Source organism: Hypanus sabinus, chromosome 12 (genome assembly GCF_030144855.1).
Source record: "Hypanus sabinus isolate sHypSab1 chromosome 12, sHypSab1.hap1, whole genome shotgun sequence".
Lineage (NCBI taxonomy): Eukaryota > Metazoa > Chordata > Chondrichthyes > Myliobatiformes > Dasyatidae > Hypanus > Hypanus sabinus.
This window is the reverse complement of record NC_082717.1, coordinates 39209201-39229623: the sequence shown is the minus strand read 5'-3', so window position 1 is coordinate 39229623 and position 20423 is coordinate 39209201. Positions and strand designations below refer to the sequence as shown.

At 41.1% G+C, this 20423-nt stretch overlaps 1 protein-coding gene across 5 annotated transcripts in view; it reads left to right on the top strand.

The window, feature by feature from the left end:
- Nucleotides 1-20423, top strand: part of ubr2 (ubiquitin protein ligase E3 component n-recognin 2) — a 222762-nt gene that overhangs the window by 88511 nt on the left and 113828 nt on the right. For all 5 annotated transcript variants that reach the window (XM_059985777.1, XM_059985778.1, XM_059985779.1 and 2 more), the window contains 3 exons: nt 998-1097; nt 16853-16981; nt 17792-17975. In XM_059985777.1, the coding sequence (XP_059841760.1) occupies nt 998-1097; nt 16853-16981; nt 17792-17975 (413 nt within the window). The remainder of the gene's footprint in view (nt 1-997; nt 1098-16852; nt 16982-17791; nt 17976-20423) is intronic.

Genomic DNA, 20423 nt, shown 5'->3' with positions numbered 1-20423 from the left:
GATGCTTTAATTATCAGTTCATTGATAAATTTGTGCTGTTTGAGTCGAATTAAGAAAGGAACAAGTATAATGAAAAACAATATACTGATTTTGCTCAGATTTTTCTACTAAAGATATTGATGCTATTAATGCTGCATTAATAAAAAGTAATTATCAATACCAACTTTGATACATTTTAGGAATTAATTTCTGATTGTCCTAGAATGGTACAGCTTTTTGTTATAATGTTAATTTACTTTTCTTGTTGCGCTGTGTAACTCAGAGTTTTTAAGATCCCATTTTACATCAGTTCATCTCCATGTCTGTCTTCCTCCTGGCAATTGGATCTACAGCATTTAACAGTTGATTGATGTTTGTTTTGATTATTTCTTTATAAATTACTATATAACTGCAATTGTTACTTTCCATTACATGATTGTTGAGGAATTGTCCACCTTTTCTTACACAGAGGTGGACTGATGTTCAGCTCCATTTCTCAAATCTACCATTTATTTAACTGGTTAACTTTAATTTACCTAGTATTTTCCTTTGCCTAAATTTGGTTAAATAGAGGAACTTTGAATAATCCTCTGAATAAACAATAATTGTGGTCAAATTAATGAAAATATTTAATTTGTGACTTTAAAAACATTTTTTCAGATTTAATCTGTCAAGACAAAATGTTAAAAGCACTTACATTATCAGGTATTATCTGTGGAATTAGACATTAATTCAACATCTGAACTCTTTCCACAACTGCTGCCTGATCTGTTTGCAGCATCCTTTTTGAATTTCCACTCAACTCTATTTTACTTTAGAATTCACAGAAATGTTTGTCAGTTTTATTTCATTTGAAATTTATAAAAAATGCCATTTTTACTAAAGATAGTAACACTAAATTGTGTGCTGATACTTGAAAAATCTTGTTTGTGCATTTAGCATTGTAATGAAGTATAGATTCTTTTGAAATATTCTGAGGTCAGTTTCTATTTAAAATGCAGTTCTCTCCTCTTCACAGGTATGTACTGGTTAGCAAACCAACAGAGTGGACAGACAAACTAAGAGAAAAATTTCTGGAAGGCTTTGAGGTCTTTTTGCAGCTTTTAAAAAGCATGCAGGTTGGTTTAGAGTTGTTACATCCATATAGATTTGAATATAAAAATGTAAAATTGTTCACATTATTATATTTGCAAACCTAGGGTAGGGAGAAAGCAGATGTTTGGTTGTCATGAAACTCATCATTCAGCACAATGTTTGGGGAGCTACTTTGATATAACTGACACCTTTCATAACTGCATGACATTGCACAGGATTTAGTAACCATTTAAATGTAATATAAAGGTGGTGGGCTGGAGATGTGTCTCCACCAAAGGAGGTTTAAGACTCTTTTTCCCCTCTGCTACCTTGAGGTCACCTTGAGCAACATGTTGCACGTGCTTCATCCCCTGATCAGGGTCACATGAAGCCATGGGAGCAAGTGGTGGATGGTTGTATCAGCAGCTGGTGTATATCACAAATCCTGGTTATGCAGCCATCTCTGAAGTGTATTGATAATGGCTGGGGTCACCATTCTTGTAAAGGCATTGCCTAAAAGAAGGCAATGGCAGATCAGTTCAGTAGAAAAATTTGCCAAGAACAATCAGGGTCAAGACCATGATCATCTGCATCATATGACATGGCACATAATTATGATGACTTTAGAAAATGTCTGTTGATTTGTGAACAATTTGCCATGTTTTGTCAACCCTGACTAATTTTTATTGATGCACCATACAAAGCATCCTATTGGATGCATTGTGGCTTGACTTGACACTGCTCTGCAGATATAACTTCACAAAACTACAGAGAATTTTGAACACAGTCTCCCCTCAATGTGCTTGGTCTGTGCTTGCTCATCACTCACTGTTTCAGGAGGGTAGCCAGCATAATCAAAGACCACACCCTTTCTGCACATTTTTTCTTCTCCCATCAGGCAGAAGATACAAAAGACTGAAGGTATGTACTACCAGGCTTAAGGACAGCTTCTACCCTACTGTTAAAGAAAGGAGGGAGGGAGAAAACAGAGGACTATCGTCCTGTCAGCCTAACATCAGTAGTGGGGAAGATGCTAGAGTCCATTATTAAAGATGAAATAGTGGTATATCTAGATAGCAGTGATAGGATTGGGCTGAGCCAGCATGGATTTACCAAGGGAAAATCATGCTTGACTAATCTATTGGAGTTTTTCGAGGATGTAACCAGGAAGTTAGACAAGGGAGCGCCAGTGGATGTAGTGTACCACATTACATCAAATAACCTTGATTTCCAGAAGGCATTTGATAAGGAGATTGGTGGGTAAAATCAGAGCTCATGGCATTGGGGGAAGATATTGACATGGATAGAAAACTAGTTGACAGATAGAAAGCAAAGGATAACAGTGAATGGGTGTTTCTCGGAATGGCAGGTGGTGACTAGTGGGGTGCCACAGGGCTCGGTATTGGGACCACAGCTGTTTACGATTTACATCAACGATTTAGATGAAGGCATTGAGAATAACATCAGCAAGTTTGCTGATGATACTAAACTGGGTGGCAGTGTGACGTGATGAGGATGTTAGGAGAATTCACGGTGACTTAGATAGGCTGAGTGAGTGGGCAGATACTTGGCAGATGACGTTTAATGTGAATAAGTGTGAGGTTATCCACTTTGGGAGTAAGAACAGGAAAGCAGACTATTATCTGAACGGTGTAGAGTTAGGTAAGGGAATAATACAAAGAGATCTAGGAGTCCTTGTTCATCAGTCACTGAAGGTGAATGAGCAAGTGCAGCAGGCAGTGAAGAAGGCTAATGGAATGTTGACCTTTATTACAAAGGGAATTGAGTACAAGAGCAAGGAAATCCTTTTGCATTTGTACAGGGCCCTGGTGAGACCACACTTGGAGTATTGTGTACAGTTTTGGTCTCCAGGGTTAGAGGAAGTGCAGCGTAGATTCACAAGGTTAATTCCTGGGATGTCTGGGCTGTCTTACGCAGAGAGGTTAGAGAGACTGGGCTTGTACACGCTGGAATTAAGGAGATTGAGAGGGGATCTGATTGCAACATATAAGCTTATTAAGGGATTGGACAAGATAGAGGCAGGAAATATATTCCAGATGCTGGGAGAGTCCAGTACCAGAGGGCATGGTTTGAGAATAAGGAGTAGGTCATTTAGGACAGAGTTAAGGAAAAACTTCTCCTCCCAGAGAGTTGTGGGGGTGTGGAAGGCACTGCCTCAGAAGGCAGTGGAGGCCAATTCTCTGGATGCTTTCAAGAAGGAGCTAGATAGGTATCTAATGGATAGGGGAATCAAGGGATATGGGGTCAAGGCAGGAACCGGGTATTGATAGTAGATGATCAGCCATGATCTCAGAATGGCAGTGCAGGCTCGAAGGGCCGAATGGTCTACTTCTGCCTCTATTGTCTATTGTCTAAATATAAAACTATGAAATTGTTCCCTGGTGTGATAAGATAGACTCTTAACCGCATAATCTTTCTTGATATGAAATTACATCGTAATGTTTACCTGGACTGAACTTTCTCTGCAGCTGTAGCACTTCATTTTGTTATTGTTTTACTTTGTTCAACCTTAAAGTGTAATGATTTGAGTTGTGTGAACTGTATGCAAAATGAGCTTTTCACTGTATAGATAGATACTTGATGGATCCCAAAGGAAATTGCAGTGTCATAGTAGCATTACAAGTGCACAGATATAAAAATATTGGAAGAAAAGTAAGAAAGAATAAAAAAAAAAGTTACCTCAAATAGTCTAACAGGAGGCATCACTTCCCCAGCTATAGTTTGACTTATTTTAGAGCCTAATGGCCGAGGGTAAGCCTGACCTTGTATCATGCTCTTTGGAGCAGCACAATTGTCTGAGTCTAATACAAAAAATGTGCCTCTGTTCAGCCAAGGTGGCATACAGAAAGTGAGAAACATTGGCCAAAATTACTAGGATTTCCCTTAGTCTTTGTTTGACTTTGTTTGACCATAGCCTCCATTGTGTCCAGTTTAGCTCCTATACCAGAGCCAGCCTTCCAAACAGTTTATTGAGCCTGTTGGCATTACCCACGATTATGCCATTGCCCCAGCACACTGCATAGAAGATTGTACGGGCAACAACAGACTGGCAGAGCACATGAAGAAGAGGCCTGCTTACTTCAAAACCCTCAGTCTCTTCAAGAAGTAGCAACTCTGGCCATTCTTGTACACAGTGTCTGTGTTGGTGCTCCACTCAAGTCTGTCATCCAGGTGCACCCCCAGGTTAGTCCACATCCACATCTACATCCTCACCACCAATAGTAACAGGGCGTAATGCAGGCTTAGTCTTCCTAAAGTCGATCACCATCTCCTTTGTTTTACTAATAATGAACTGCAGATGACTCAGCGTGCACCATTTGACAAAGTCCTTCACCAGAGTCCTGTATTCATCCTCCTGTCCAATCCATAAAATATAGATGCAACAAAAACAGAAAATCTGCAAGAAATCGGCTAGTTAAGCAGTATCTGTTGAAAGACAGTCATACAGGCCTTTGAGTTAATATTCCTGCATCTGCTGTTTTATTTATTTTCCAGTCTTTTTTACACAAAGGAAGATATTTCTAACAATATAGTACTCCCACAATATGCTTCTGAATATCAGTTACTATGTTATACTGAGTGCTGAGGATTAGCACATGAATTCACAACCTTCTCTGCAGCAAAGTTTTTTTTATGGATGTTGAAAATTAAGAATGACAGGAAAAGCATTTTCTATAACACATGCATTAATTGGTTGATCTCTTTTTTTGTTAAACTATAGTGCTGAGATATTGTTTTATTCTTGGGAAAGGTGACTTTTTCATTTTTAACTGAGAAAACCCAAAATTTTTGCGGCATCTGTTCCTGACTCCCATATTCCTGAGATGCATCTTGAGCAACAGTGATGGCAGAGCTGATTCAGTATTGACATGATATCGTGGTTTCACAGGGCTTGCAGCCAAGTGAGGGGACACCTAATGAGCCTCACCCCTATTTGCTGCAATGCCATTTGATTTCCTTTTGTTTCCAGTTCTCTCAGATTCATCATTGTCAGTTTTGCAATCAAGAATAAGGCCTGCAAGAAGCAGATGTTTTTTAATCCTTTGTGCATTGCTTTATTCCAATCCTGTGGAAGTTTGTGTTATTCATTGAAGGGATACAGGTTTTGCAGGCTGATTCAGCAATTAATTGCCCATCCCTAATTACCCTGATTAGGTGGTGGTGAGCTGTCTTAGAAATACTGTATTCCTCCAGATGTGTTTTGGAGAGACTTGAAACACACAGCAGTGTTTTGGAGAGACTTGAAGGATGGTGACCCAGCAATGATTAACCGAGTCCAAGTCAAGTCACTTTTTATTGTCATTTTGACCATAACTGCTGGCACAGTACACAGTAAAAACGAGACAGCGTTTTTCAGGGCCATGAAACAATACAAAAACTACACTGAACTATGTAAAACAACACAAAAAACTACACTAGACTACAGACTTACCTAGGACTGCTTAAAGTGCACAAAACAGTGCAGGCATTACAATAAATAATAAACAAGACAGTAGGCACAGGAGAGGGCAGTAAGTTGGTGTCATTCCAGACTCTGGGTATTGAGGAGTCTGATGGCTTGGGGGAAGAAACTGTTCCAAAGTCTGGTCGTGAGAGCCTGAATGCTACGGTGCCTTTTCCCAGATGGCAGGAGGGAGAAGAGTTTGTATGAGGGGTGCGTGGGGTCCTTCATAATGCTGTTTCCTTTGCGGATGAGGCATGTGGTATAAATGCCTGTAATGACGGGAAACGAGACCCCGATCTTCTCAGCTAACCTCTATCTGCTGCAGGGTCTTGCGATCAGAGATGCAGTTTCTGAACCAGGCAGTGATGCAGCTGCTCAGGATGCTCTCAATACAACCTCTGTAGAATGTGATGAGGATGGGGGGTGGGGGGGGGGAGATGGACTTTACTCAGCCTTCGCAGAAAGTAGAGACGCTGCTGGGCTTTCTTTGCCATGGAGCTGGTGTTGAGGGACCAGGTGAGATTCTCCACCAGGTGAACACCAAGAAATTTGGTGCTCTTAACGATCTCTACCAAGGAGCCATCGATGTTCAGTAAAGAGTGGTCGCTCTGTGCCCTCCTGAAGTCAACAACCATCTCTTTTGTTTTGTTCACATTCAGAGACAGGTTGTTGGCTCTGCACCAGTCCGTTAGCCGCTGCACCTCCTCTCTGTATGCTGACTTGTCGTTCTTGCTGATGAGACCCACCATGGTCATGTCATCGGCAAACTTGATGATATGGTTCGAGCTGTGTGTTGTAGCACAGCAATGTATCTTGAATGTAATGAACAGCAATGCATCTCAAAATGGTATGTGGCTTGGGGGGTAACTTACTGGTGGTGATGTCCCCATACTTTTATTGTCTTCATCCTTAAAGCTTAGGGAAATTGTGCATTTAAATGGTGCTGTCTAAGGAATCTTGGTCAGTTGTTGTAGTGCACATCATAGCTGATGTACTTTCTTGACTTGGGACTTGTAGATGGTGGAAAGGCTTTGGGCATTTGAAGGCAAGTTACTTGCTGCAGGATTCCTAGCATATGACTTGATTTTGTAGTCATATTGTGTATATGGCTACTCTGGTTTAGTTTCTCCAGGATGTTGATCGTGGGGGTCTTCAATAATGTTAATGCCATTGAATGTCAGGGTGTGATAGCTGGATTTTCTGGTTCTTCATCATTGCTTGACACTTGTGAGACACAAATGTCACTTACATCCTAGCCTACCTGGATATTGACCAGGCTTTGCTACATTTGGTTGTGGTCTGCTTCTTTTTTGAGTCACAAATCGTGTTTTGTAATCATGATTTCATTTTACAAAATGATTACATAATTACATTTTGTAATCATCGGTGGACATCCCTACTTCTCACCTTACAGTTGAAAGGATAATTATGAAGCAGTTTAGGGTGGGCTGAGGAAATTCCTCTGAAGAAATCGAGCATATAATTTTTATAGCTGAGATAATTGACCTCCACCTACCACAACCATCTTCTTCTGTGCTAGCTAATTGCCATTCAGCTTGTTCAGCTTGGTTCTTTAATCCATACTTAATCAAATGTTCTCTTGCTGCCAAGGGCAGTAAAACTCACTTCACCTTTGGAGTTCAGCACTTTGTCTATACTTGGGCTAAATTTGTAAAGTGGTTAACAGCCAAGTGGCTCTGGCAAAATGCAAATTGAACTTCTGCAAGCCAGTTGTTAGTAAGCAAGCACTGTTGATTATTCTTTCCATTACCTTGATAATCATTGGGAGTAAACTTTTGGACTAGTAATTGATTGTGTTGGATCTGTTCTGCTTCACATAGACAGGACATACCTGCATAGTTTTCTGCATTTTTGGCTCAATGCTAGTGTTGCATTTGTACCAGAATAGTTGGATAAGAAGGCAGCAGGTTCTGGAGCACAAGCCTTCAGAGTTTGTCGATTTTGCTGTACCCAATGTCTTTTAAGCCATTTCTTAACATGAGATCATAAGATATAAGAGCAGAATTAGGCCACTTTGCCCATCGTGTCTACCTTGCCATTTCATCATGGTTGATCCATTTTTCCTCTCATCCTCAGTCTCCTGCCTTCTTCCCATATGCCTTCATACCCTGACCAATCAAGAATCAATCAGCTTTTGTCTTAACTATACATAAAAACTTAACCTCCACAACTGCCTGTGGCAAAGAATTCCACAGATTCACCACTCATTGGCTAAAGAAGTCTCTCCTCATCTCTGTTCTAAAAGGACACCTCTCTATGCTGAGCCTGTGTCCTCTGGACTTAGACTCACCCACCATAGGAAACATCTTCAACATCAACATCTTCCACTCTATCAAGGCTTTTCACCATTCGATAGATTTCAAGGAGGTCACACCTCTTTCTTCTGAATTCTAGTGAATATAGGCCCAGAGTCATCAAATACTCTTCAAATGACAAACCATTCAATCTGGAATCTTTTTCGTGAACCTCCTTTGAACCCTTTCCAGTTTTAGCACATCCTTTTTAAGATATGGGGTGTAAAACTGCTCACAATACTCCAAGTGAGGCATCACCAGTCCTTTATAAAGCCTCAACATTACATCAGTGCTTTTATATTCTAGTCTTCTCGAAATGAATGCTAACATTGCATTTTTGCCTTCCTCACCACAGCCTCAACCTGAAAGTTCACCTTGAGGGAATCCTGCACAAGGACTCCCAAGTCCCTTTGTACCTCAGCTTTTTGTATTTTCACTTCACTTAGAAAATAGTCAACCCTTTCATTTCTTCTACCAACTTCTTGACACTGTATTCTATCTGCCATTTCTTTGTCCATTCTCCTAATCTGTCTGTCCTTCTGTAGCCTCTCTACTTCCTGAAAACTACCTGCCCCTCCACCTATCTTCATATTCTTCTGCAAACATTCCAACAAAGCCATCAATTCCAGCATCTAAATCATTAACATACAAAATAAAAAGAATTGGTTCCAACACAGACTTCTGTGGAATACCAGGTCACCAGGAGCCAGCCAGAAAAGGCTCCCTTGTATTCCCATTCTTTCCCTCCTGCCATCCAGCCACTGCTTTTTCTATGCTAAAGAAATCTTTCCTGTAACGCCATGGGCTTGTAGCTTGTTAAGCAGCTTCATATGTAGCATCTTGTCAAAGGCCTTCTGAAATTCTAAGAACACAACATCCACTAATTCTCCTATGTCTATCCTGCTTTTTATTTCTTCAAAGAATTCCAACAAATTTCTCAGGCAAGATTTTCCCTTGAGGAAACAATACTGACTGCAACCTATTTTATCATGTGCTTCCAAGTATTCTGAGACCACATTCTTAATGATCAACTCCAACATCTTCCCAACCACTGAGGTCAGACTCACTGGCCTATAATTTCTTTGCTTCTGCCTCTCTCCCTTCTTGAAGAGTGGAGTGATATTTGCAATTTTCTTGCCTTCCGCAACCATTCCAGAATATAGTTATTCTTGAAACATCATTACCAATGCCTTCACAATTCCTTCAGCCACCTCTTTCTGGACTCTGAGTTGTGCGCCATCTAGTCCAGGTGATTTATATCCCTCAGACCTTTCAGTTTCCCAAGCACCTTTTCTCCAGTTTTGGTAACTTCACACACTTCATGACTCCTGACACCTGGAACTTCCAGCATACTGCTAGTGTCTTCCATAGTGAAGATTAATGTGAAATACTTATTTGGTTCATCCACCATTTTCTTGTCCCCCATTGCAACCTCTCCAGCATTGTTTTTCATTGGTCCAATGTCCACTCACATCTCTCTTTACACTTAATGTATTTGGAGAAACTTTTGGTATCCTCTAATATTATTGGCTAGCTTACTTTCATATTCTGTCTTTTCCTTAATGACCTTTTTAGTTGCCATCTCTTGGTTTTTAAGAGCTCTGAATCCTCCAACTCCCACTAATTTTTCCTCCATGATAAGCCCTTTATTTGGCCTTTATGTTGGCTTTGACTTCTTGTTAGCCACGGTTGTGTCATCTTTGATTTGGAATACTTCTTCCAGAAATTCCAGCCATTACTGCTTTGCTGTCATCCTTACCAGTGTTCTATTTCAGTAAAGTCTGGCCAACTCCTCTCTCATGCCTCTGTAACTTCCTTCACCCCACTGTAATACTGGTACATCTGACTTTAACATCTTGTCAAATTCAGGTTGAATATCAGTTCTGGTTCACTGCACAACACCCAATTCAGAATTCTGATCCTCTCCTAAGCTCACCATAAGCTGCTCTAAAAAGCTATCTCGTCCGATTTCTAGAAATTTCCCCTCCTGGAATCTAGCATCAATCTGATTTTCCCAATCTACCTGCACGTTGAAGTCCCCTATAACTAGTGTAATATTGCACTTTTGGCATGCATTTTCTATCTCCCATTGTAATTTGCAGGCCACATTCTTACTACTGTTTGGGGGTCTGTATACAATTCTCATCGGGGTCTTTTGACCCTTCCAGTTCCTCAGTTCTACCAACAGCAATTCCACAGCTTCTGATTCTGTGTCATCTTTTTCTAATAATTTGATTTCATTTTTATCAACAGAGCAATGCCGCCCCCTCTACCTTCTTGCCTGTCCTTCGATATGACATTGTGGGCATCACTGAGTCATGGCTGAAAGAAGGCCATAGTTGGCAGCTTAACATCAAAAGAATATACTTTGTATCGAAAGGATAGGCAGGAAGGCATAGGCAGAGGTGTGGCTCTGTTGGTAAGAGTTGCAATTACATCTTTAGAAAGGTGACATAGGGTCAGAGAACGTTGAACCTTTGTGGGTGGAATTAAGAAATTACAAGGGTGAAAAAACCATTATACAGGCCTCCAAATAGTATCCAAGATGTGGGGTTGAGATTGGAAAGACAGCTGGAAAAGGCAAGTAATATGGGTAATGTCACAATTATATTGGGGACTTCAAGATACAAGGGGATTGGGAAAATCAGATTGGTGTTGGATGGCAAGAGAGGGAATGTTGAATGCCTATAGGGTGGCTTTTTAGAGCAGCTTGTTCTTGAGCCTACATGGGAAAGGGCTACCTTAGGTTGGGTGTTGTGTAATAACGTGTATCTTATTAAGGAGCTAACATAAAGGATTCCTTAGGACGCAGTGATCATAATATGATTGAGTTTGTACTGCAAATTGAGAGGGAGAAGCATAAGTCACATATTTCAGTATCGCAAATAAAGAGAATGATAGAGGGACGAGAGAGGAGCCTGCCCAGATAGATTGGAGGAGGATACTGGCAGGGATGATGGCTGAAATTTCTAGGAATAGTTTACAAGGTGCAGGATAGATATATCCTACAGAGAAAGAAGTTGTTAAATGGCAGGTGTAGGCAACCGTGGCTGACAAAGGAAGCTAAGGACTGCATAAAAGCCAAGGGAAGGGCTTAAAAGGTAGCAAAAGTTAGTGGGAATTTGAATGATTGGGAAGCTTTTAAAATCAAGCAAAAGACAACTCAAAAGCTGTAAGGGAAAAGATGAAAACTGGCCAATGTTATAAAATGAGATGCCAAAAGATTTTTGTTAAGTTATATAAAGAATAAAAGGGAAGTGAGAGTTGATATTGGACTACTGGAAAATAATGCTGGTGAGGTATTAATGGGGGACAAAGAAGTGGCAGATGAACTTAAAGAGTGCTTTGCATCTGCCTTCATTGTCAAAGGCACGGACAGAGTGCCAAAGGTCCATGAGTGTCAGGGAGCAGGATTGGGTGCCATTGATATTACAAAGGAAAAAGTTCTAGGTATATTCAAAGGTCTTAAGGTGAATAAGTCACTTGGACAAGTGGACTACATCACAGAGTCCTGAGAGAGGTTGCTGAAGAGATAACAAATTCATTGGTCATGATCTTTCAAGAGTAATTCTGGCATGGTCCCTGAGGACTGGAAGATTGCAAACGTCGCTCCACTCTTTAAGAACGGAGGAAGACAGAGGAAAGACTATAGCTCAGTTAGCCTAACCTCAGTGGTTGGGAAAGTGGTGGAATGTTTCGAGGTACTTGGAGACTAAGGAGATAATAAGTCAAAGTCAGCATGGTTTCTGTAAAGTGAAATCATGCTGACAAATCTGTTAGAGTTCTTTTGAGGAAGTAACCTCCGATTTTGAGGGAGTAAGGGGTAATATGAAGCTACTAGGCAGGAACTTGGAAGCATAAATTGGGAACAGATGTTCTCAGGGAACTGTATGGCAGAAAGTGGCAAACGCTCAGCGGATATTTTCATGGCACTTTGCATAGATATGTTCCAGTGAGACGGGAAATGATGGTAGGGTACAGGAACTGTGGTGTACAAAGGCTGTTGAAAATCTAGTCAAGAAGGAAAAAAGCTTATGAAAGGTTCAAAAAAACTAGATAATGATAGAGATCTAGAAAATTATAAGGCTAGCAGGAAGGAGCTTAAGAGTGAAATAAGGAGAGCCAGAAGGGGCCATGAGAAGGCCTTGGCGAGTGGGATTAAGGAAAACCCCGATGCATTCTACAAATAAGTGAAGAGCAAGAAGATAAGATGTGAGATAATAGAACCAATCAAGTGTGTATGGAACCAGAGGAGATAGCTGAGGTACTTAACAAATACTTTGCTTTAGTATTCACTACAGAAAAGGATCTTGGCAATTGTAGGGATGACTTGTAGTGTATTGAAAAGCTTGAGCATATTGACATTAAGAAAGAGGATTTGCTGGAGCTTTTAGAAAGCATCAGGTTGGATAAGTCTCCGGGACCAGATGAGATATACCACAGACTACTGTGGGAGGTGAAGGAGGAGATTGCTAAGCCTCTGGCAATGACCTTTGAATCATCAACAGGGATGGGGGAGTTTCCGGAGGATTGGAGGGTTGCAGATGTTGTTCCCTTATTCAAGAAAGTGAGTAGAGATAGCCCAGGAAATTATAGGCCAGTGACTCTTACTTCAGGGTTTGGTAATTTGATGGAAAAGGTCCTGAGAGGCAGGATTTATGAACATTTGGAGAGGCACAATATGATTAGGAATAGACAGCATGGCTTTGTCAAAGGCAGGTCATGCCTTACAAGCCTGATTGAATTTTTTTGAGGATGTGAGTAAACACATTGATGAAGGTAGAGCAGTAGATGCAAGTGTATATGAATTTCAGCAAGGCATTTGATCAGGTACCCCATGCAAGGCTTATTGAGAAAGTAAAGAGGCATGGGATCCAAGGAGACCTTGTTTTGTGGATCCAGAATTGGCTTGCTCACAAAAGGCAAAGAGTGGTTGTAGATGGGTCATATTCTGTATGGCGGTCGGTGACTAGTGGTGTTCCACAGGGATCTTTTCTGGGACCCCCTCCTCTTTGTGATTTTTATAGATGACCTGGATGAGGAAGTAGAGGGATGGGTCAGTAAATTTGCTGATGACACAAAGGTTGGGGGTGTTATAGATAGTGTGGAGGGCTGTTAGAGGTTACAGCAGGACATTGATAGGATGCAAAACTGGTTTGAGAAGTGGCAGGTGGAGTTATACTCAGATTAGTGTGAGGTGGTTCATTTTGGTAGGTAAATATGACAATATAGTATTAATGGTAAGACTCTTGGCAGCGTGGAGGATCAGAGGGATCTTGGGGTCTGAGTCCATAGTGCACTCAAAGCTGCTGTGCAGGTTGACTGTGTGGTTAAGAAGGCATACAGTGCATTGGCCTTCATCAACTATGGGATTGAATTTAAAAGCCAAGAGGTAATGTTACAACTATATAGGATCCTGGTCAGACCTCACTTGGAGTATTGTGTTCAGTTCTGGTCACCTCACTACAGGAAGGATGTGGAAAGTATAGAAAGGGTACAGAGGAGATTTAAAAGGATGTTGTCTGGATTGAGGAGCATGCTCCATGGTGTGATGGAGGATGAGACACGTGACCTGATAGAGGTGTATAAGATGCCGAGAGGCATTGTATGTGTGGATAGTCAGAGGCTTTTTCCCAGGGCTGAAATGGCTATCATGAGAGGGCACAGTTTTAAGATGCTTGGAAGTATGTATAGCGGAGATGTCAGGGGTAAGTTTTTTACACAGAGAGCGGTGAGTGCATGGAATGTACGGCAGATATGAAAGGGTCTTTTAAGACACTCCTGGATAGTTACATGAGCTGAGAAAAATAGAGGGCTATGGGTAACCCTAGGTATTTTCTAAAGTAAGTACATGTTCGGCACAACATTGTGGGCCGACGGGCCTATATGGTGCTGTAGTTCTTCTGTGTTTCTATGAGGCTGCTTAACAATATAAAATTCTGTGGTGTTCCAGAAAAGACACTGGCATGGATAGTGGAATGGCTTACAGGCAGGAGGCAGTGAGTGGGAGTAAAAGAGATATTTTCTGGTTGGCTGCCAGAGACTAGTGGTGTGCTTCAGGGGTCAGTATTGGGACCACTACTTTTCACATTGTTTGTCAGTGATTTTGATAACGGAATTGAAGGCTTTGTGGCAAAGTTTGCGGATGATACAAAGGTACGTGGAGGGGTTGGTAGAGCTGAAGAAGCAATGTGATTGCAGCAGAGCTTGGACAAATTGGAAGAATGGGCAATGAAATGGTAGATGGAATATAGTGTTGAGAAATTTATGATGATGCATTTTGGTAAAAGGAGCAATAGTATAGACCGGGGGTCGGCAACCTGCGGCTCCCGAGCCATTTGTGGCTCTTTCACCTCTGTGCTGCGGCTCCCTGTGGCTTTGGGAAATAATTGGTCAGTATTTAATTAAAATGTATTTTATGTTAGTTTGTTAGCTTTTGAAATGTAATTATGGTGATCTTGTACAACCTAAGTGTAGCGACACATTTCCTGCCACATCCGAAACGGCTCACAATTAGCCAGCATTCCGGCTAAGGGAGATAGCCTACGGGGGTTTGTGAGTACGCGTCTTTTGCAGCATCTGCGTCCATGGGGGCTGGGTTGAGGGAGGCTTAAAAGCAAGGCTGTTTAGTTCGAATAAAGCTATCTTTGACTGCAGTTTACTGACACCGCTACAACGTGTTTTTATCGCTGGCTGTCCAGACGGAAGGTGCTGAAACGCTTTGTCGCGTGTCTGGAAGAAGTGAAAACTTTCCTGGGCAGCAAAGGGCTCACCTTTCCTGAGCTGGAACAGCCAGAGTGGCTGGAAAAGCTACACTTCATGGTAGACATGACAGCGCACCTGAACACGCTGAACACAGCTCTTCAGGGGAAAGGACGTACAGCCCTGCACATGTTGGAGGATGTTTTGGCATTCGAGCGCAAGTTGATGTTGCTTGCCAGAGATTTACAGAAAGGCACTTTGTCTCACTTCCCCAATTTGAGAGAGTTCAAACAAGGTCACGACATGATAATTTCGGAGTATTTACATTCTGCAATCATCGCAATGCAAACATCGTTTGGGAAACGCTTCTGTGAGTTCAGAGAGGAAAAAAACACATTATCCTTCCCGGTCACTCCCTTAAGCATCGATCCTTCCCTACTGAATACGACTGCATTGGCAGGTGTGAGTCAACCTGATCTTGAGATGGAACTGGCCGACATAGCCGACAAAGACATATGGGTGTCCAAGTTTAGACGCTTGACAGCAGACCTTGAAGATGTTGCCCGTCAGAAGGCCGTTCTTGCTCAGAAACACAAATGGAGTGATATTGAAAACCTCACAGATGACAGCTTGCGATCCTGTGTAAAGATGAAGGTGACATCATACAGCCCTGATGTGCAGACGCTGTGCGCTGAGGTCCAGGAGCAGAAATCCCATTAACCAAGTATGATAAATATTTTAATTGCCTATTATTTTACTTATATTCATATTTTTTCATTGTTCAGTGAAATAGTCCTTTCATTTTTCAGGATGACAGCTGGCTGACGTTATTTTTGGTTTGCTGCTGGCGGAAAATTTAAGTTCGGCGTTTTTCATAAATACAAGAAGGACTCAAATAGACATTGAATATTTTACTTAAAAGTAACTTTCAACCCAACGTCTTTTTTTCGGAGTTCAAAATGTTTTTGTTGCATGCAGAAATGTAATTTCGTTTTCTCTGCAGGAGTTCATCAATTTCATAAATGCAACACATTATAGTTTGTTTATACATAGCATAAAGGCAAAAAAAACGTTGTATGCAGTGTTATTTCATTTTAAATGTCAAACGGGTTTTGCGGCTCCCAGTGTTTTCTTTTCTGTGGGAAACGGGTCCAAGTGGCTCTTTCAGTGGTAAAGGTTGCTGACCCCTGGTATAGACTATTATCTAAATGGAGAGAAGTTTCAAATATCATAGGTGTAGAATGACTTAGTCATTGTGCAGGACTCTCAGAAGGTTAATTTACAGGTTGAGTCTGTAGTAACGAAGGCAAGTGCAGTGTTAACGTTTATTTCAAGAGGAATAGAAGGTAAAAGCAAGGAGATAATGCTAAACCTTTATAAGACACTGGTCAGGTTACATTTGGAGTTTTGCCAACAGTTTTGGGCCCCATATCTCAGGAAGGATATGTTGTCATTGGAAACAGTCCAGAGGAGGTTCATGAGGATGATTCAGTGAATGAAGGGGTTAACATGTGAGGAGCATTTGGCAGCTTTGAGCCTGTCCTCTGGAATTTAGAATAATGTTGGGGGGTGGGGGAATCTCATTTAAACCTACTGAAGGTTGAAAGGACTACATAGGATGGATGTGAAGAGAATGCTTCCTCTGGTAGGGGTATCTAGAACCAGAGGGCACAGCTTTAAAATTGAGGGGGTGACCCTTTAGAACAGAGGTAAAGAGGAGTTTTTTAGCCAGAGAGTGGTAAATCTCTGCCAGGGAGTAGTAAATCTGTGGAATGCTCTGTCACAGACTGAGATGGAGGCCAAATTAGTGGGTATATTTAAGGCAGAAGTTAATGGTTTCCGATTGGTCAGGACATCAAAGGATATGGCAAGAAGGCAAGTGTATGGAGTTGAGTGGATCTGGGATCAGCCATGATGGAGTGGCGGAGCAGACTTGATGGGCTGAATGGCCTAATTCTGTTCCTATGTCTTATGGTCTAACGTTGAATAATTCTTCTATAATTAAAGGTCGGCTGGTGGCGCAGTGACATCAGCGCCGGACTCCGGAACGGAGGTTCCCGGGTTTGAATCCAGTCGGGCCGTTCCCAACTACGCTTTCCATCCTTGCTGGGTTGAGTGTTGAGCTCGCAACTTGACCTCATAAAATAAAGAAAAACACTGTGAAATGTCTATGTGAGGAGTGGCACACCACACAGTCTTTTGTTCCACGCCTTGTAAGACATGAAAATGCCCAATGCTGGCCTCTCAGACCTGAGTTGGTGTTGTCATCATCATTTATAATATTTAGCTGATTTGAACATTTGCACTTCCTTTATAGGGAATGGATCCAGTAACAAGGCAAGTTGGTCAACACATAGAGATGGAACCCGAGTGGGAGGCAGCATTTACATTACAGATGAAGCTCACACACATTATTTCTATGATTCAGGATTGGTGCGCCTCAGATGTAAGAATACATTTTTATTCACTTTGTAGCATGTGAGCAGTGCCTATATTGAGGTAGAAAATAAGTATTTAGCTTTTTACTGTAAGTTATACAACAGAAAAAATTAGTAAACTTGTTCAAACTAACATTCAGAGTTTCTGTTCAGTCAATTTAATCTCACCAGTTTAGATTACTGTGGATTTTTTGTTAGTCTTAATTAGTCCAATATACATCTTGTAAATGTTTTAACTCCAAAGCAATATGCTCCACATGAACTGATTAGTTTCCTCTTGCTTTCTTCAGGCTAGCTATCAGATATATTATTCTGTCGAAACTAATGTCCATTGTCTCCTAGGTTTCAAATCTCACAAAGCTGATTCTGCAATTAAGGAAATCCTTCCTCTGAAACATGCTCTCTCCCAAAAAATATTTGCTATTTTGTTTTGCTTTTGAAAGTTTTGGAAGCTGGAATTTTTGGTGTTAGTAAACAATCTTGTGAATCTTTGTCCCAAATTAGGATGGAGTACATCTCCATAAATGACTTCTTGTAATTATTGCTAGCCTGCTCAAGGTTAATGTAGAGTGTTCTTCAACATCTTGGAGTTTCTTGGCTGCAGGTTCACAACCATTCTGTAATCTATTTGATTTTTCTGGTTTATCATTATTGAAGTTAATTTTTAATCAGTTTTTTTCAATTTCTTGCCAAATTCTCTTTGTTTCAGCTTGGGATTGTTATTTACTGTACTAATGAAACCAGGACATTATGATTTGATTCATCAGTCTGCCTGTGGTCTTTGTTCCACTAAGAGTAACTTCTACTTTTTTTTCCAGGAAAGGGTCCTTATTGAAGCATACAGGAAGTGTTTGATTGTTTTATTGCAGTGTCAGAATGGGCCTTGTGATGGTGAACAGCCTATCACATTGAATATGTGTGGGCATTCTGTGGATACGATACAGTATCGTGTATCTCAACATCAAGTCAGCATCCATTTACCAGTTTCACGTTTGTTTTCAGGTAATAATGCATTTTCACACAGCATCTTTGGGAAAATACTGCTGACTGTTGACCATTTTATTACTGCTTAGCATACTTCATGAAGACGGCAGAATGAGAACATAACTGTTCGGAAAGAAATTAGAAAAAAAAATCTGGTGACAATATCCTGTTCAAAAATTAAAGCCATCATTTTACCTGAATACCTTCTTTGACTTTCAAAAGGCAAGCAGATTGGAGTTGAAAACATTGTGGTAGGGTGGTCCAGGAAGTCTTCAGTTGTTAATTCTCGAGCCAATTAAATTCAATAACAGCTAACCAAACATCTGCCCCTTTTGATAAATTAGCATACTCTTTTGAAAGCCGTGAAACAGCCAAATTGAATTTTCTTCAGTATCAGAATCAGGTTTATTATCACTGACATATGTCATAAAATTTGTTGCTTTGCAGTGCAAGACATAAAAGATTACTGTAATTTACAATAAGAAATGTAAAAAATAGTGCGAGAAAAATGAGCAAAATATTGGGGTAATATTCTTGAGCGTGGCTGGTGGTGTAGCAGCATCTGCACCAGACTTTGAGGCAAGTGGTCTTGGGTTTGAATCGGGCCGGCTTCTTACACATTTACCATCGTGCTGGGTTGAGTGTTGAGCATGCAACTCAGCGTCGTATATAGCAGACAAGAGCTAAAGAAATGGCAAGGTTGCCATTCAGTGCGCCTTGCTTGTTGTACAGAGAGCAACAACAATATTCATAGGTTCATGGACCGTTGAGAAATCTGAAGACGGGAAGAAGCTGTTTCTAAAATGTTGAGTGTGCATTTTCACACTCCTGTTCCTCCTCTCCAATGGTGATAATGAGAAGAGGTCATGTCCTGGATGGGTGGATGCTGCCTGTCTTGGGTCTACCTACGGCTCTTGAAGATGTCCTCAGTGGTGGGGAGACTAATGCCTATGATGGTACTGGCTGAGTCTACAATCCTCGGTAGCTTTTCTTTATCCTATGCATGGTAGCCTCCATACCAAGTGGTAATGCAACTAGTTAGAATGCTCTCCACATCACATTGTGGAAATTTGCCTGTCTTTTGTGACATACCAAATCTCAAGCTCCTAATGAAGTATAGTCATGTCAGTGTGTTGGGCCCAGGATAGATCCTCTGAGATGTTGACACCCAGGAATTTAAAACTGCTCACCTTTTTAACTGCTGACCCCTCAGTGAGGACTGGTGTGTGTTCTCCTGACTTTCCCTGTCAGTTCCTTTGTTTTAATTATGTTGGGTGCAAGGTTGTTGTTGTGACACTACTCCACCAGTCAATCTATCTCACTCCTTTATGCCTCAGACACTATCTGAGATTCTGCCAGCAACAGATGTGTCATCAGTGAATTTATAAATGGCATTTGAGCTGTGCCTAGCAACACAGTCATGAGAGTGGATCAGTGAGCTAAGCACACACCCTTGAGGTACACCTATGTTGTTTATCTGTGAGGAACAGATGTTATGGAGATGGAAGTCGAATTCAGGGGAAATGTGTCTCCTCTCCACCTTGTCATCAGCAACTCTCCAGTTAGCACTATTTCAACGTTCATGTTCTTGGCCATCGTTATTTCCAGGACCTCACAGAGGAGAACCCTGTCTGCTTCGTTACTACACAGGCTCGACAGAGGGTGTATTTGTGCAGCCGGTAAAATTCCATCTTCCCCAGAACATACTGGGCAATTCTACACTGGCATCATAGTGAGCATCCTCATATCAGCCATTACTATCTGATTTGGTGCAACATCCTCTCACAATAAACAAAAGGTACAGTGAACTGTCAGCACAGTAGAAAAAGTCATTATCTGTCGTCTGCTGTCACTGCATGACTTGTATATGTCTAGGACAAAGAAACAGGCAGGAAAAAATCATTTTAGGCTCCACTCATCCAGCAAACTTCCCTTTCCAAAAGCTTTCTAATGGTAAGTGCTATAGGGCTACTAAAACAAAATTTCATGCCATTTCAAAAGTTTCTTCACTCAGACAGTTAATCTGATCAGCCAATGCACACAAAATGCTAAAGGAACTCAGCAGGCCAGGCAGCATCTATAGAAAAGGGTAAGCAGCCAACATTTTGGGCTGAGACCCTTCATCAGGATGTCCTGATCAGGTGTCCTGATGAAGGATCTTGGCCTGAAACATAGAACTTTACTCTTTTCCATAGATGCTTACCTGCCCTGCTGAGTTCCTTCAGCATTTTGTGTGTATTACTTTGATTTCCAGCATCTGCAGATTTTCTCTTGTGGATCTGATCAGCCGTTCTAGTTTGCCCTCATCCACCCCCGTCTATCTGTTACCTCAGTTACTGCACTGTTAACGCTCTAAACCACTTTTTATAATGTCGTTTACATTGCAAATACATGCTGGTGTTAATGCACATTTTATTCCATATATGTACTGATAACATTTTACATAATTTTTCATTATAATTGTTG